The 18,833-nt window shown below is 45.5% G+C and overlaps 1 protein-coding gene across 1 annotated transcript in view; it reads left to right on the top strand.

Annotated features, from left to right (window-relative positions):
- Positions 1–18,833, top strand: part of piezo1 (piezo type mechanosensitive ion channel component 1 (Er blood group)) — a 70,295-nt gene that overhangs the window by 27,574 nt on the left and 23,888 nt on the right. Inside the window, exons 3-7 of the mRNA XM_031809714.1 lie at positions 11,131–11,253; positions 12,111–12,153; positions 12,420–12,576; positions 17,293–17,503; positions 18,134–18,347. Of these exons, the coding sequence (XP_031665574.1) occupies positions 11,131–11,253; positions 12,111–12,153; positions 12,420–12,576; positions 17,293–17,503; positions 18,134–18,347 (748 nt within the window). The remainder of the gene's footprint in view (positions 1–11,130; positions 11,254–12,110; positions 12,154–12,419; positions 12,577–17,292; positions 17,504–18,133; positions 18,348–18,833) is intronic.

Genomic DNA, 18,833 nt, shown 5'->3' with positions numbered 1-18,833 from the left:
GCATCAAAGAAGGGACCAAGAGACTGAAAAACAGCTTCTATCTCAAGGCCATCAGATTGTTAAACAGCCATGACTAACACAGAGAGGCTGCTGCCTACATACGGTCTCAAATCATTGGGCACTTTAATAAATGGATCACTAGTCATTTTAAATAATGCCACTTTAATCATGTTTACATATCTTACATTACTAATCTCATATGTACAGTTGGAAGTCGGAAGTTTACATACACTTAGGTTGGAGTAATTAAAACTAGTTTTTCAACCACTCCACAAATTTCTTGTTAACAAACTATAGTTTTGGCAAGTCGGTTAGGACATCTACTTTGTGCATGACACAAGTAATTTTTCCAACAATTGTTTACAGACAGATTATTTCACTTATAATTCACTGTATCACAATTCCAGTGGGTCAGAAGTTTACATATACTAAGTTGACTGTGCCTTTAAATAGCTTGGAAACTTCCAGAAAATTATGTCATGGCTTTAGAAGCTTCTGATAGGCTAATTGACATAATTTGAGTCAATTGGATGTGGACCTGTGGATGTATTTCAAGGCCTACCTTCAAACTCAGTGCCTCTTTGCTTGACATCATGGGAAAATCAGAAGAAATCAGCCAAGACCTCAGAAAAAAATGTGTGGACCTCCACAAGTCTGGTTCATCCTTGGGAGCAATTTTCAAACGCCTGAAGGTACCATGTTCATCTGTACAAACAATAGTATGCAAGTATAAACACCATGGGACCACCCAGCCGTCATGCCGCTCAGGTAGGAGACGCGTTCTGTCTCCTAGAGATGATCGTACTTTGGTGCGAAAAGTGCAAATCAATCCCAGAACAACAGCAAAGGAACTTGTGAAGATGCTGGAGGAAACGGGTACAAAAGTATCTATATCCACAGTAAAATGAGCAAGGAAGAAGCCACTGTTCCAAAACCGCCATAAGAAAAGCCAGACTACAGTTTGCAACTGCACATGGGGACAAAGATCATACTTTTTGGAGAAATGTCCTCTGGTCTGATGAAACAAAAATAGAGCTGTTTGGCCATAATGACCATTGTTATGTTTGGAGGAAAAAGGGGGAGGCTTGCAAGCCGAAGAACACCATCGCAACCGTGAAGCACAGGGGTGGCAGCATCATGTTTCGGGGGTGCTTTGCTGCAGGAGGGACTGGTGCACTTCACAAAATAGATGGCTTCATGAGGGAGGAAAATTATGTGGATGCATTGAAGCAACATCAGTCAGGAAGATAAAGCTTGGTTGCAAACGGGTCTTCCAAATGGACAATGACCCCAAGCATACTTCCAAAGTTGTAGCAAAATGGCTTAAGGACAACAAAGTCAGGGTATTGGAGTGGCCAGCACAAAACCCTGACCTCAAACCTATAGAAAATGTGTGGGCAGAACTGAAAAAATGTGTGCGAGCACAGAGGCCAACAAACCTGACTCAGTTACACCAGCTCTGTCAGGAGGAATGGGACAAAATTCACCCACATTACTGTGGGAAGCTTGTGGAAGGCTGCCAGAAACGTTTGACCCAAGTTAAACAATTTAAAGGCAATGCTAACAAGTACTAATTGAGTGTACGTAAACTTCTGACCCACTGGGAATGTGATGAAAGAAATACAAGCTGAAATACATAATTCTCTCTACTATTATTCTCACTTTTCACATTCTTTAAATAAAGTGGTGATCCTAACTGACTTAAAACAGGGAATGTTTACTAGGATTAAATGTCAGGAATTGTGAAAAACTGAGTTTAAATGTATTTGGCTAAGGTGTATGTAAACTTCCGTCTTCAACTGTATATACTGTATTTTATACCATCTATTGCGTCTTGCCTATGCCGCTCGGCCATCGCCCGTCTATATATTTATATGTACATATTCTTATTCCATCCCTTACATTGTGTTTATTAGGTAGTCGTTGTGGAATTGTTATATTACTGTTAGATATTACTGCACGGTCAGATCGAGAAGCACAAGCATTGCGCTGCACTCGCGTGAAATCAAATTGTATTGGTCACATTCACATGGTTAGCAGATGTTAATGCGTGATCCTCAACACTGAATGTAGTGAAATGCTTGTGCTTCTAGTTCCGACTGTGCAGTAATATCTAACACGTAATCTAACAATTTCACAACTACTACCTTATACACACATTAACATCTGCTAACCATGTTTATGTGACCAATACAATTTGATTTGATAAACCTTTTTGATATTTCCCAAATGACGCCCAAAGGAGGTGTTGAGTATTATGAATATCTCATATCTGACAGACAGTCTTTGAAAGGCCAGTCAGCAGTTGCTACATCCATTTTTGGACTGATATATGAATTAGATATATCCAGTGATTCTTGAAGAATATAACCTCTAACTGCCTCGAGCTTAGTTCCACTGTCATACCCATCGGAACCCAAAATATAAGCTTGTTTAACTCCTATGTTTGTAAACAAAGTCAATGTAAACAAACATGGTTAGAACTATCATTTTGATCTCCTAGATGGTCAGGTCAGTCCTGGCATCCATAGCTCTGTCTATTCATTTGAGTGTGGTTTCTATTTCTCAAGCACCACCTCCACTGTTTACCAAAAAAAGTGGTGGGGTACCCGCTTTGTCATTTCTTTTAAACTCCGGATTACCCCTTTTAAAGAGTGATTTGAATTTGGGCCTTTTGACTACAACACAAGTTCTAGTCCCTGATAATGTGTGGTCTGTTTAGGTATAAAAACTAATTTGCAGAGAAATGGCTGTGATATTAATGTGGAAAGTGAAAAACATAATGCTCAGTATTATGCGATGGCAACGAGACAGGAATTAATCTGAAAAAATGCAGAAACCTCTTATTCCTGACTGCTCTGGAAGCCAAACTTGATTACCACAATACACTCCTGTTGAGGGGTTGTATTACAGGGATTTCTCGCTTCACATTTGAGAGTTTTCCAATCTCTACCGTCTCATGATTTGAAGGTGCAGTATTTTCCCTCGGTGTTCCCTCGATCTAAAGTTCAGATCTCACAGTACTTAGTTGCAGTCTGTGTTAATCTCCTGCAGACATGATAAAAACACAGCAGATGTTGTTTTTCAGAGCTGTACAACGAAAAATTCTATCAGCAGCACAAACCTACTGCTCAATGATGTCCTTATTCTATACTTAAGAGGATACACACACAGAACTATAGAGCTAACCTCTTCACAGCTTTACTCTACATAAATATTGCTCTATTTTAGACAGACAAATCCCCGGGTGTGCTCTTAATCAAATACCAATAAACAGTGGATATGATTTCAGGTCTGGAAATCTGCTCTTTCCACTTCCTGCCCCTATCCTCCACCCACATCCCTGTCTGTGGTAGCAGTTTAATGGTCTATGGTGGCTGTAGAGCGAACAATAGAAATGGGACTAATTTTTAACAGCACAGATAAGCACACACACCCTGCACCCAGCCTTAACCCCCAGAGGCTTGTTTATCCAACATATCAACTGGCTCACGCTCCTGAGAGCCAATGGGCGCTATCAGTTCCTGTACTGGTGATAAGGTCTACAGTGAATCAGACCCTGTTTCTGCCGCCTCTGGGAAAGTATACACAGAACCGGAAGCACGCTTATTATAGTAAATTAAAACAGTTGGATTCTCCCATTCTCTCTTTTTTTTTCATCGATGAAAGGATGGGAGATTATATCAACAAGCTGCGTTTAATACTATTCTGTCTCTGTGCTGTTAGGGTCAATAACCCATGTTTCTTTTAGAGGGGGAAATGGGGGAAATCTGAGCATGATAAGCTGTGCGGGGTCACATGACTGTTTCTGGGGGAACTGAATATATGTAAATGGTGAGAGGTTTATTTCAGGGGGACTTGCTGGTGGAGGTGATTCCCTGTAGGAAAATCCCAGAGTCTGCCAGCCTCTATTAAATGAAGCCGGACAGAGAATAGGATTAATGGTTTTAATGAAAACCATCTTGAATCGTTCCCTGCCTCCAATTATCAGCACTTTTCTTGGTCCGGGTCGCCATGGGAGGACCAGATGCATGCAATCAAGGGGGCAGCTAGGTGAACCAGGAGGATTCTGGAGACGACAAGCAGAAACGACCCCTCCGCCTCACCTCCACATGCTCCTCCTTTCCAGGGAAAATGCAATCTCACCCTCCGTGAATGTGATGGATCGTGGTGCATATTAGAGTTGAGAGTAGCCATGGTCACAATGTCCTCTGTGGATAAGAGGGTTAAAGGAGCCATATTATGTCATACTGCCCTGAGAACTGCCCTGAGAACTGCCCTGAGAGCTGCCCTGAGAGCTGCCCTGAGAGCTGCCCTGAGAGCTGCCCTGAGAGCTGCCCTGAGAGCTGCCCTGAGAGCTGCCCTGAGAGCTGCCCTGAGAGCTGCCCTGAGAGCTGCCCTGAGAGCTGCCCTGAGAGCTGCCGCGAGAGCTGCCCTGAGAGCTGCCCTGAGAGCTGCCCTGAGAGCTGCCCTGAGAGCTGCCCTGAGAGCTGCCCTGAGAGCTGCCCTGAGAGCTGCCCTGAGAGCTGCCCTGAGAGCTGCCCTGAGAGCTGACCTGAGAGCTGACCTGAGAGCTGACCTGAGAGCTGACCTGAGAGCTGACCTGAGAGCTGACCTGAGAGCTGACCTGAGAGCTGACCTGAGAGCTGACCTGGTTACAGATGCTCTGGCCTGTCTGGAAGGAAACTATGACTGTTTCCAGGGACGGAGAGGAAGCTTGTTCCATCTGCATTACAATGAATAAAGGCTACCACATGCATGTGCACTCTTGCTTTCCCCTTTTGTGTTATGGAATTGATCCCATATTGTCATTCATTCAGTAACGTAAGCTAAGACTCATTTAAGTGGATCTCACCAACTGTATTGCCAATAAGGGATGGTATCATTGGATTCATTGAGGCCACTGACAGAGAGGACCGTGATAAGCCTTAATAGTCCCTTTCAGCTCCTCCCCAGCCCAAATACACATCACCTGATACACTGTGTTTGACATTCCCTTCAAAAGACTGTTTTCCATTGCTCGCTCCCCATTATCTAAATCCCCCGTATTGTACAATCTGGACACACTGTCGCTTCCCCAGAGCTGATAAGTAAAAGGACAAATATTGAACACCTGTCTGGAGCCTGCTGGGTTACACTGTTCCCAACATAGGGAAAAGATGGGGGATTTATTCACTGGTATTCAGGTCTGACGCTCGCAGGGTGTTGCGTCAAATCTCCTCCCCTGTGTATTTTATTCACACCTGCTGGGGCTTTACAATGTCCCTTCCTGACGCACCGCTGTCGAGACATCGTCCATATCCACAGCTTTCATGTCGTCGGGGAAACATCAGTTTGAGACATGGAGGGTTGAATGTCCCTTCTGGTTTTTGTTTTGTGTGCCTTTTTGTTGAGGAAGGCATCGTGTGGCTATCAAAGGCTCCAAAGCCCAACTGTCACAGACTGTCATGCTGATAAATGAGAGGGTGTGAGGGAAATGCACACCAGGCCAGGCCTCCCTAAATGAGTACTCAAGGCCGACCACAGCTTAAACTGGGCAGTGAATAGACTGTGGGAAGGGCGGTAAGTGCCGTTGACAACTAGTTTACAGCTGATTTCAGATGATTTCTGTTCCATTGCTGATATATTGGACAGGACAGCTGTCTGTTCTCAGACAAATATGAGACCACTTTCAATAGAGCCATCTGGTTTATTGGACCAGAATTTCCATTCAATTTGTGGTCCTTTTTATTTGTCATTTTCCCCTATGGAGCAGGTTCAGCCCTTGAAAATAGAGTCCAGCATTTTGAATAATGAGAGAGAAATAGCATCAGTATGTAAGGTATCTGTCCACCGCCACATGGAGCAAAATGATATACTGCTAGTCTGCACTGAAACGAGGCTGCATATTTCATCACAAACCATGCCAACCTGTAAATCATTTTTAATAACGAAAGAAATGTACATCACTATCTTCATTTAAATGGCATGTAAAGTACACCTACAAAAATATTGGCTATATTATGGATATTTTCCCAGCTTGACCCTTACTTTCCTTTACCGGCTAGGCAGTGGAGGCTGCTGAGGGGAGGACGGCTCATAATAATGGCTGGAATGGTATCAAACGCATGGTTTCATCTGTTTAATACTATTCCATTCACTTCATTCCAGCCATTACACTTGATTCAGACATTATTATGAGCGGTCGTCCTCCCCTCAGCAGCCTCCATTGCTGTTGGGAGTTATGTGGGATGCAGGTTTGGGGGGTCAATTCCATTTTAAATTCCAGTTGTCGTCAATGCTTTTCAATGAGGAACATTTGGAATTGAAATGGAGTTGACCCCAACCCTGGTGGGAGGAGTGAGGGTCTGCAGACCTCTGGGTGGTTGCTTCTCCCGGTTAGATCAGTGGCCTGAGAGTGAGAGGCCACGGGGCCAGAGAGGAGCTTTTCCCAGAGGCATGCCTGCTATGTGCCCTCCGCTCCTCTGCCCCAGACAGGAACTGGGATTCCACACACCACTGTTATTTCAGCAGAGTCGTCTTACAAAAACGGCAGCTTTTCTCACACCAACGCAGCGCTGCGACAGGACAGGATGTCAGAGAACAGCACAGATAAGCGTAGGGAGCAGGACATGACGTACGATCCAAACACGTCATGCAAAACAACAAAACATAAATAAATGTCATTTTTGTTTACTGTCGGGCAGCTGTTTCTTCTGGTGGCTGATTTATTGTTGCTGGTTGGTAGAAGTTTTTAAACAAATGTAGCTTTGTGTAGTGAGTTTACTCACATTGAACATGTGAATGAGATCCCTCTAGTAAGCAGGCCAACTAGCAGGGTCAGTGTGTTCTCTCACTCTAATATTTGAGCAGTACAATACGGGTGGTGTAAACCAGAGATGTAGTGTGTACCGTACAGGTGGTGTAAACCAGAAATGTAGTGTGTACCGTACGGGTGGTGTAAACCAGAGATGCAGTGTGTACCGTACAGGTGGCGTAAACCAGAAATGTAGTGTGTACCGTACGGGTGGTGTAAACCAGAGATGTAGTGTGTACCGTACAGGTGGTGTAAACCAGAGATGTAGTGTGTACCGTACGGGTGGTGTAAACCAGAGATGTAGTGTGTACCGTACGGGTGGTGTAAACCAGAGATGTAGTGTGTACCGTACGGGTGGCGTAAACCAGAGATGTAGTGTGTACCGTACGGGTGGTGTAAACCAGAGATGTAGTGTGTACCGTACGGGTGGTGTAAACCAGAGATGTAGTGTGTACCGTACGGGTGGTGTAAGCCAGAGATGTAGTGTGTACCGTACGGGTGGTGTAAACCAGAGATGTAGTGTGTACCGTACGGGTGGTGTAAACCAGAGATGTAGTGTGTACCGTACGGGTGGTGTAGGCCAGAGATGTAGTGTGTACCGTACGGGTGGTGTAAGCCAGAGATGTAGTGTGTACCGTACGGGTGGTGTAGGCCAGAGATGTAGTGTGTACTGTACGGGTGGTGTAAACCAGAGATGGAGTGTGTGTGTTTCCAGTCAGTGGACGGTGTTAGGAATTGAAAACCGGTCAAGGTGTGGGTAAATGCGCGATGCAAAATACAAGACTTCTATGTTTAAAGGTTTAACAGACAGACAGATAGGAAGACATTACTCTGAGGTTCGCAGCAAATCTTTCCTCTTCCAGAGGGGAGGGCAGACCTAAACACTCTTTCCTTATCTGTTCGCTGTTTCACCCTTTCGTGCCTGGTTCCAAAACATTCATTCAAGGCTGAGACCTTGGGGTTGAATAGACCTGTACATTTGAAACGTCTTAATCGCTTAAGGACACCCATGGCTGATTTTATGGCTCAAGGGCTCAGATAGCAGTTACTAAGACCTGCTTTACGGTGAGCTCTGGCATTTGAGGTGGTACCTAAAGGCCAAATTTCAATAGGGAATAATCATCAGAAAAGAACAGGCCCACAGTGCCCCCATTTAAACCACAACGCCCTCTGTACCCTGGACTGTTGTGTCCGGAGGATGGCCCCGTGGACTCCTCTCCATAACAGCCATGTTTACACTGGCCATCTAAACCAGCTTTTTTACGATGCGCTGGAAAAGAATAATCTGTTATGCCTGAGGTCCTCTTTTTGGAGAGCCCCCCCCTTTACAAGTGAGCTCAATTAAAGAAAATACTTTGTTTTAATTCAATAACAAAACAACAAGAAAAACACAGCACAGTATCGCTCAGAGTGCCAGTATCGCTCAGAGTGCCAGTATCGCTCAGAGTGCCAGTATCGCTCAGAGTGCCAGTATCGCTCAGAGTGCCAGTATCGCTCAGAGTGCCTGGCAGGTGTCGGCTCATTTCTCGGGGATGAAACTCAGTTGGGTTCTGTTTTCGACTTGTGCCTGTTATTCCATCTCCCCTCAGTCTAAATCGTGTACAATAATAAATAAACCCAACAGCTGCAGGATAACCTCCAGACCAAACTGTGAAACTTGTGGCTGTTTAGCGGCCTGCGTATTAAACACAATACCCTGCTCTTTTAACATGCACTGTTTTTCTTTCCACTCTAACCCGGGCCCAGGAACCCTGCTGCACCCCTCCATGTCAGGTGCACTACAGTCACAAGACTTGTTAAAACAATGTTCAGAGCTACTCTCGTAAATGTTCAAATTCCCCCGAATGATCCTGTTTCATGGAAAATCCAGTAATGTCACCCCAGATTTCAGGTTTTGGTTGAGGTTTTGCGACAAATACAGCACACGGGTGAGTGGGGAAGGAGTGCGCCCGCTGAAACCGCTTTTTTAAAGACGTCACCGGAGCAAATTTCTGCCTGTCTCTGAAAATACAAACTAGAAAAGGTAAAACATGACCTAGAAAAAACGTCCTGCAGTTCACTGAGTTAAGGTTTGATCTCCCTGTAGTGAACTACACTACCCAGTGGCCTCTGCTCACCTCTGGCTTTCACCAAGAACCCTGCTGCCCCCACTCAGATCCAAAACTAGACCTTCTCAGATAGTTCACTATCCGATGAGAGATGATGAGGCCATGACTGCAATGGTTGTCGTTGGCTGTCATGTCACGCTGTCCCTGGTGTGAAGATGGATGTGATTTTAATATCATGTTTGGTTTGTGTTATGTCTTGATAGCACTTAGACATAGTGATGGCAGGTCTCAGATGTCGTTTCCACATTGGTGGCTGTGCTGGTCTCTCCTCAGAGAGACCTCATATGAAACCTGCTCTGGGAAGAAGACTACATCCCAGGCTCTGGTTCCCTATGAGGAGCTGTCTCCCTCTGGCCTTGTATTAAGACACTGGAATGCACCTCCACATTCCATTCCTACTTTATCTCTTGGAAGAGGAAACGATCCCAAAACTTTGATTACGGTGCAGATTACTTAGTGGTGCGCAATGACCCTGTAAATACAGGTAACTGGGTCTAGGCGTGCATATTTTTATATTTTTTTATAGATGTTTTCAAGGTCATGTCACTCTAGCTCTAGCCTTCAACTATACTGTGACACAGGACACATGCTGAAGAGTAGCAAGGCAGTTACAGAATGTGGAGTTGAGTATTAAAGAGACTATCCATGTAATAACAATGACATCATGATTTTCCAGTAGCAGGGTTAGAGAGCCGGGGGATTGAAGAGAGGGAAGACGGTGCAGTGAACTTAACTTAAACACACACACACACACACACACACACATACACACACTTGGAGACAGAGGAGCTTATGTGCAAGGGTTTGGGTTGCAGCAGCTGAGTAGAGCTGTCTGTGGTAAGTCAGGGTGAACTCGCCGTCAACGGGTGGTCTAGGTGGTGTCCAACGCCTTCCATTACTATTTACTCCTCTCTTGGACAAGGTCCCTTTTCCAAAACGCACACTGAGATGTTATTAGCGTGCGTGATGTGTGTCCGCTGGTTGTTACGGTAGACAGGCTGTGTGTCTGACATTTATCAGCCCTGTCACGTATCTTTTTTAATATTTTTAAATATAGATTGTCCATCTCATACATGAAAAGATAAACATGTCCAACACAGAGTGTCTGTGATGGATCAGGATCCTGCACAATTGGAAAGCGGGGGGGGGGGGGGGGGGGTGGTGTCTTAGCCTTTTCACAAAGTTCACATTGCGTCACTGAGGGGTGCACGCGAAATCAAATGTTCACTGTGCATGAAATTATTGAAAGGATGATGCTCAGAAAGCAGGTCCATGAATAATACTCTCTCACTGCTCTGGTGTACTACCTCTAGCTCGCAATGCAACGTTGAATATTATTTCATCTTCAGGTCTAGTATTAGTCATAAATGTAAATTGGTGTTCGTGGAATCAACCTAAATCTGGGATCAGGGATAAGCCTGTAAATGCAGTACCTAGCCTCCTGTCTGCTGTAATTGAGGGGGTGGTAGAGCAGCACTGAGCCGTTAAACTGCCCTTCGCCCTGCAGGCCACAGAGAAAAACAGCCCTATAAAACACAATCAAAGCCCTAAGCTCGTCCCTTAACACTGACTTGTTGTAGCTGCTAATTTTCTTGAGCCAGTCAACGCCTGTAAAGGAAAATCCCCATGATTCCACAGGGACCTGCAGCGTTCGTTCACTACACTGGGAGTTTGTGCCTGTGTCTTTACTGTGGCCCGTTTCACACCACCGATGGGAGCTGACAGCTTTATGGGGAGACCAATCAAAGCTGCCTCACACAAACATGTGGCGAGGAGGCGGGGCTTCAGGGCTAGAGCGGGCAGGGGGCCATTTTATGGTCAGCAGCACAGTTCGGCACGGTCAGTAGCTCCATGCCATCCACAGGCTTGTTCCCATTTTGTTTAAAAACGGGCAATTAACTGTTACAAGCGATTCCTGCTTAGACTCTAAATGTACTGCTGTGATTACTAGTGCATCCATCGCCTCAGTATGTGTTCTGACTGGTGGAAAATGAAGCATCATTTTGAAGGTGAGATGATGTTGAGGCAGATCAGGACAGGTCCTTGGAAAACACTTCAACCCACACCCTCTATAATGACCCGCTGTCCTGTTCATGCTCGGTTAGTACTGTGCACCCTGCTATTTCCTGAACCTATTTTAACTGAGAGATGGGAGGAACTGATTATCCTCCCTTTTCATATTCTAAATTGCATCTACATCTAACTCCATCTCTCTCTTTTCTCCAGGACATACTGGACGTTTCATCAAGGCTCTGTTCTGCACCAGTCTCCTCTTCCTGCTAGCCCATGTCTCCTTCCAGATCTGCCTGTACACTATCCCTGACCTGGACCATGCGCTGGGAAACAACTGTGAGTGAATATAGACGTCTTTGACACAGGCCGTTCCATTGCCATGTTTTCAGTCCGCATATCTAAACAATGGCCCGTGCCATACATAAGGGGCTTGTTTAGGTTCAATCAATCACTTAGACCTCGTGTCAAACTCATCCCGCCGAGTGTCTGCGGGTTTTCGCTCCTCCCTTGAACTTTGATTGATGAATTAAGGTCAGTGATTAGTAAGGAGCTCTCCTCACCAGGTTGTCTAGGTCTTAATAGAAAGGAAAAACCAGCAGACACTAGGCCCTCCTTGGAATGAGTTTGACACCCCTGACTTAGACTAAAGAAACACCATGAAATCATTGCTTCTCCCTCCCCGATTTTATTTTGACACGTTAAGTCCAGCTCTCTTCGCGCTCAGTCTACTGCTCAGTATTCCACGCTGGTGGCTAATGACGATCAGTGACTGCTCCATGCTTGCAACCGTCCGTCTGTAGAAAATGTGGATTTTGTTTTGTGGTCTGCACTTATTTTGGCCAGGCTGTATAAATATCTCCTTAAGGAGCTTTAATAGCTAAAGCAGTGTTCTTTGATGTCATATTATTTGCTTTCTGGACCATGTGAGTTAGTCCACCATGCTGACTCCAGCTTCAGTCTGTCCATGCCTGGGTTCCTCACAAACCTGTTCAAATACCGGCACGGGGACTTACTCCCAGAGTTACTGGGGGCTCATGGGAACATCTATGGTAGCTGCAGCTGGACGCTATGTTGTGGTTGTTCTCTACAGTTTTTTGCCTTGTATGACATGTCCCGCCCCTAAACGACACTCCATGTCAGAGCAAGAGTGGCCTGGGGAGAGCTGGTAGTCCTAACACTCTCTGTCTTTACAGGTAGTTTGTGGGACACACTATCGAGGCATGTCGGTGTATCCAGGTATGTTTGGAAACTGTGTATCTTGTCACTGAGGATCATTCCTCCCTGAACTGTGTGTGGAGATCATTTACTATTATCTGCAGAATTCAACCAATGTTCACTCGTATGTCTCTTTTTGTTATTTATGTTTGTTCTTTGACCTTATGACTCACTGGTAGTGGTACATGGTATCATTTATGTACCCTCTTTACTGTCTTTGTGTGAGAATGTACACAGTGTAGTTCCTCGTTAGGTCTTTGACCCCTGCATGTGGCTCTGTCTTCTAGGCTGCCCCTGGATGACCCGTGGAGTGTGGTGCGTCTGCTGACCCCTGACCTGGGGGTGTTTGTGATCTCCCTGGTTACCCTGGTGGTGTGTAACCGGCTGGTCAAGAGGAGAGATGACGTCACTTTCCTGCCGGTAGCCTCTGACTCCACACAGGGGGTGAGTGGTTATCTACTCTATAGACAGAGACTGGGCCTCACCGCTATACTGCTATTAATATGTGGGACTTGTGCGCTCACACACATTTCTCATGCAAATGCTAGGTAAAATACCCCAGAAACACTTACATGCAGTGTTCCTGCCTGAACAGGAACACTGTTATCTCTCCAGCGTTGCACTTCATCGTGTATTTCCTTTGTAGAATCATAGCCTCGCCAAGAGTTCTGAAGGAACTGCAGCATCCCTGATGAATTGAAATACATTTGCCGAAGATATATAATTACTGCTGTCTGTTCAGAAATAAATTCAATAATTCAGAATAGCCTACTACACAATGAGAAGGCCTATAATTTAGCAATGAGAAAGCCTATCATTTAGCCACAGAGGATCTTCTTTTTTTTTAATAGGCTAGCTGTGTATTGTAGTCCAATAGCATAACAAGGAATTTCCAGGAACGCGCGGCTAATCTGGCAGTGATAAACCAGCACGTACATGTAGACAAAACAGACCTTTCGAAATACAGTATTTCAAATACAATCGAGGGAAAATACAGGTTGGAAAGCAAATGGTTCCTGCTGAAAAGGAGCCATTTCCAAATATTGTTTTACAAAAGAGAGAGAGAAGCATTTGGCATTAGTGCATCAGCCATCGACAATGAGTGAGCTGCGCGTCATTGGGTGAGTCAGTGAAACTGGGAAGCATGTTTAGGACTATGACTTCCTCCTCAATATGTGTCTTCACACAACAAGGCCTGGGCTATTGATGGATTCAAGACAATGTCGCTTTCATTGATCTCAGTTTGTCAGTGTCAAAGGAGCCTGCCATTTCGATCATTTGTGCAGTATAAAAAAAGATTCTGCCAAAGTCTCTAGTCATGTAACATGACGTATGAAATGCGTTGATAAAAGTCCCCCAAACATTTGGACCCCAGGCTACTATACATGTTCCCCATGGGGCGGCAGCGTAGCCTAGTGGTTAGAGCGTTGGACTAGTAACCGGAAGGTTGTGAGTTCAAACCCCCAAGCTGACAAGGTACAAATCTGTCGTTCTGCCCCTGAACAGGCAGTTAACCCACTGTTCCCAGGCCGTCATTGAAAATAAGAATGTGTTCTTAACTGACTTGCCTGGTTAAATAAAGGTAAAAAAAAAAATTATTAAAAAAAAAAAAAAATATGTGTGCAACTTGTGTAAGTGCCTCTACTCTACTGCGCTATGCCACTACGCAAATGCAATGATATGTATGCAATGCTTTATTATAGTGGGATTTTCTTAATGCGTTCCGGTAGCTCAGAACCCCCCAGGTCACACCTCTCTCGCGCTCACTTTTTGTTCCGGCACCTCCCGATTTGACAAATTTAAGCATTGCTTATATGGTAATACTCCGATCCATTTATAGTAATGGTCTTGCCCTGCGAATCAGTGAGTCACAAATAATAAGCAGTGTCCCTGGCTTCCACCACTCAGGAAATGGAAGTGGTTGGTTATGGCACCCAATGTCTTGTCTCTGATTAAAGAGGAGGGTTATGGCTGAGGTGTTAGAATGAAAATCTGAGCTGGGCTGGCCATGTCTGCCTCACCCACTCGCTTGCCTCAAGCCCTTCCACACTTTTCATATTAACTTCATGTTTTGTACACAACCATTTCTTACATTTAAATAGTTATTTTGTACCAAACATTTGTGCATAATTACTTCGCTTTAATCATGTTCCAAAATTGCAGAATAAAAATAGGACATCGCATTCAGAATATTCACAGAATTTAAGCTCACAAAGACGCACAACCGAATGCTTCTGTGAAAGCCCATCTTCCTTTTGATGCAGCCAGATCCTGCTGAAGGCACTGTTGTGCAACCACTGCTGATAAGAACAGGACATACAGGTACTGGAGAGCAGCATTATTCTCTATGGAACTGTATCTTGTGATGAAATGGTGTTGAGGTATGCTACAGTAGTTTAGTGTTACTCCTCTCTGGTGTGTTGGTGTTTGTTGTGGTGTTACTGGGGCAGAGAGAGAGACACCGTGAGGTAATGGGGAGGTTCCCTCAGGCCTGGTGCTGGTGACAGTGGTAGCTATTGTTCCACCAGCTGAGTTGGTTTCCCGCTCTGCTCCGCAGTGTGGCAGGCTAGCCCATCCTCAGCCTGCCTGGGGGAGAGAGGGGCTGCCCAGACGTAATGCTGCCTCCTACCCATGGGCCTCACACACAGACACACACACACACACACAGACAAACAGACACTGAGGTTTCACCAGCCAGTCTATTAGTGGAAGATTTTTTGTCACCGACAGTCTCGACTGCTCTTCACTCTCCAGACTACCTTGTACTTTCAATCTCATTTTTTTTCTCTCTCTTTCTTTCTGTTGCCTTGAGCAACAGCTTTCTACTCCTATCGTAGCCAGGGCAACCACCCAAACAAACACAGCCTGCCCCGATCTGTGTCAGAAAAGGATAAAAGGAACATGACTCGATCAATGAACAAACACAACCAAACTGCTGTTGAGCCTCTTGTCCACTCTCTGACAAGAGCCTATTACATAGCTACTATTGGCAAAAAACAAAGAAATCTACAATTTCTCGAAAGTTTTTTGTCCTTCATTAGGAGAAATCTGCTTTCTCTGTTAAATCTGTATATCAGTTAGAATGTTCCTGCATACTGTGTTCTTTGCTTCAGAAGTGCTGTGCTGATTGAGGGAGAACTCTGACAATTGATTGCCATGTGTTGACTGGGTGCCAGGGGTTGCCCCTCTGCTCTGCTCAGACAATACGTTGTTCAGACAGACCGCCTACTAGTTCTGCCTGACTGTACAGTACACTCAACAGCAATTGAGCAGCTCTCTCCTCTCCCACTTTCAGACCTGCACACACATCAAAAACAACATTTTCATAACATCTCTGTGATGTTGTGAGAACATCTCGTTCCGACCGTAACGTTCTGCGGCTGTTCCTGTGTTTGGGAATGAGCGGCTGCCTCCAGCCAGAGAGGCTGAGACAATGGTCTTTGATGTGGCCGGGACTCAGTGGACTGGCTGTGGAGCCTGGTGGTTTTCAGCTGGGCAAACAGGAGACTGTGTTTGTGAAATGGGCAGTTTGGGCACATCCTTTAACACATATAGTATACCTCACCCCACCCTCGCATCACACTGCATTCACTTTCCTGCTGGCTCACATGGTTTCACTCTAAGGGAGGACAAGGGAGCCAGCAGTGGTTTGTCAGTAACATAAATGTTCCTGTCTTATTTTGTAGAGGAGGATTAGTCTTCTTGAAAACCCCAAGCATACTCCATGTGCAGGTCCAGAAATCGAATCACATTAGGTTGTGCACGTGGCTAACCCTTGACCCTGTCCCCCCTGTTCATCCAGGGTGTGTGGGAGGGATGTTGTGCGGGTGACAGGTTTGGTGTATGTGACAGGGTGTGTGTGAGGAATTCCATCCCTCTTAGCCCACCCGAAGCGGGGATTCCTCAGTAATGAGACTCCCGTGGTCAACGGTTGACTTCACATGCTGGGGGTGTCAACGACTCCCCTGGAACAGGTCACACTGAGAGGAGGCTGGAGTCATGAAGGCCAGGCAGTCATCAGAGCAGCAGCATAGACCGCAGAGGAGCCACTGGACAGTCCGGAGAAGAGAGGGGACGTGATTGAGGGAAATAGGGAGGGAGGGAGTGTGAGGGAAAGAGCGGGAATGTATAACAGATGGAGAGGGTGTATTAGGGAGATGGGGAGAGAGGTATGGGAGTGCCGGCGGCAGGAGAGTGATGTTGATGATGATCTCTTGGGAGGAACCCTAGATGAAGGAATGTTCTGGGTGCTTGATCTTTCTGCCTCCTAGCAATACGTCTCCCAGACAATCATAAGACCTCGCTAGAAGGAGAGAGAAGCGTCTGAAAGAAGGGAAAAGTTAGTGAGAGGCAAGCATCTGTCTAGAGAGATACTTCTGGTCATAGGATGAGATAGGAAAAGCAGTATTAATGAAACATGAGGTAGAGGGGGGAGAGAGGGGCCTACTTTCCTTTTATCTGTATTTTCATAGTTCTACCACTGAGCAGTCAGCAGCACACAGTCTAACCCGAACGCTCTAGGTTAAACAGAAGACGACAGGGACTCCAGGTAGTTGGACTCCCACACACACAGACACACACAGACACACAGACACACACTCTGCCTCTTATGTACTGTATTCCGTCATCGAGAATAATGTTACTGATGCTTAAGATAATGCATTTTTGGTAATGGAAAGTTGCAGATAGTACACCCTTAGGGGGAAAAATGCGCTATCTAGAACCTTAAACGATGTGATTAGGTGCAGGTGTTTGTCAGGGAGTTTCCCCTTTTGAACATAATGCCCCAGTCAGAAAGTGATCTCTGAGTGTGTGATGTGCCATGTCAGTTTGACCTTTTACAATGTTGACCTACTGTATGCACGTAACTGTAGATGACAAGAATAGTATCACGTATGTCTGATGGTTATGCTTTGCGCCAGGTTCTTGTCATGGAAGTTAAGTGCTCTTGATAACAGGGATACAGATGGTGTTGGATCTGAGATTTACCGCTCTGTTGACGTTACACTTTATTGAAGTATTTGTTCTCTTACGTTTTATTGTGCAATTGCTGCTGTCTCAATGGGACTCCCTGCTTAAGTCAAAGTTAAATTATAAAACATTATGAATTTCATTTATGAATATCGGTTTAAATTTGCCTCATGCTTTGGTTCTTTCCAGACAGAGGATGGGTCAGAGACAAAGGAGGGTGAAGAGGAGGAGGAAGAGGAGGGAGATGAGGAAGGCATTTCGTCGCCCAGTGAACCTGGGGATGACGTGGTTTCTGCAGCAACTCGTGCCAAGCAGCTGGCGGCCCGGCTCCGAGTCACAGCCCAGAAGGTCCTGAGGGACCTGGGCCGGATCCTGGCCATCACCCTGCTGGCTCTGGCTGGTGAGAACTTGAGGGAGGAGAGGGTAGAGTGGAGTGGAGTCAAGGGAATAACCCCTGTATTACTGCTTAATTATAAAAGGAAATTAATTAGCAGAAGAAAATTAACAGTTTTCAGATAGTTTCCTGCAATTCTACACATTTTGACATAGGATGGAGAGAAATGTTTGTAGTTTTTAATGATATCTGAGTGAGACTAACAAAGTCAGTCCCCCCCCAATCCAAACTCTAATTCCACCTCGATTACTACAAGTTTAGATAGCTGGCCACTAGACTAACCTACCAATCTAAAACATTTTTGCTGACATGGGCCAATTGAGTTACTAACAGTGACTGACGTAACAGGAGAACATCTGTTGATGCACAGCCACATTTCTAAATGGCACCTTTTGTATTCTAGTATTCTGCCTAGCAACAGTAAGTTGAGCCCCTGACTGAGTTCCCCAAAAAATGTCATTTTGGCGGGAAATTGAACCAAGGGCCTTCAAAAGGGGGGCAGTTACCCATCCCTGCATTGAAGTATGGGGGAACCGCTTTAAGATGTCCATGTAGGGTTTGTTGCATTTGAGAGACGACATGCAGTATTGTTGTATTGTGTTGATGAAGTCCCTCGCCTGTATCTCTGTTCCCCAGGCATCACCTTACCCTCGGCCTTCTCTGCAATCTACTTCCTGCTTTTCATCGGCGTGTGCACGTGGTGGGCCTGCCACTTTCCCATCAGCCACCTAGGCTTCAATGTGCTGTGTGTCATGGTGGGCTTTTTCACGGCGGGCCACCTGGTGTGTCTCTACCTGTACCAGTGCCCCATTGCCCAGGGCATCTTCCCCCCTGCCAGCCTGTGGGCCAGGTCAGTGCCTCACCCCACCTCTACCCAAATAAGTTATTCTATTCTGTTTTAGTCATTGTATTTCATGTCTCTAGTAGCTACCCAGCTTTACTTCTCACAGGGACTGGCAGCAGCCATAGCGATGCTCCTGGTTGGCACACTAGCTCAAGATTGTGATTCAAACATTGATTCTGAAGTGATTTGTACACAATGACTCCTTGGCAAGGCTCTGATAAACTTAAACAAATATTTTTGGGGTTGTGATCTTGTTGAGACGGTTACAGACTGCACTCTTAGCTCACAGCTGATGAGTGGAACTGAGACAGTTCTCAGTGTTTCATAGTTCTCAGTATCAATGGAGGGAAGGAGGGGGAAGAAGAGGAATGGAGGGAAAAGAGAGGAGGAGTGGAGTGGAGTGAGATTGTGAAAGCTATGTGAGGAAATACTGGCAAGTTGGGATGAACCCGTCCTGTAGCATTCCATCTCGGTGCCTCAGGGTTTTGGCAC

Source organism: Oncorhynchus kisutch, linkage group LG3, assembly GCF_002021735.2.
Source record: "Oncorhynchus kisutch isolate 150728-3 linkage group LG3, Okis_V2, whole genome shotgun sequence".
NCBI lineage: Eukaryota > Metazoa > Chordata > Actinopteri > Salmoniformes > Salmonidae > Oncorhynchus > Oncorhynchus kisutch.
This window is presented reverse-complemented; position numbering and strand designations above follow the sequence as displayed.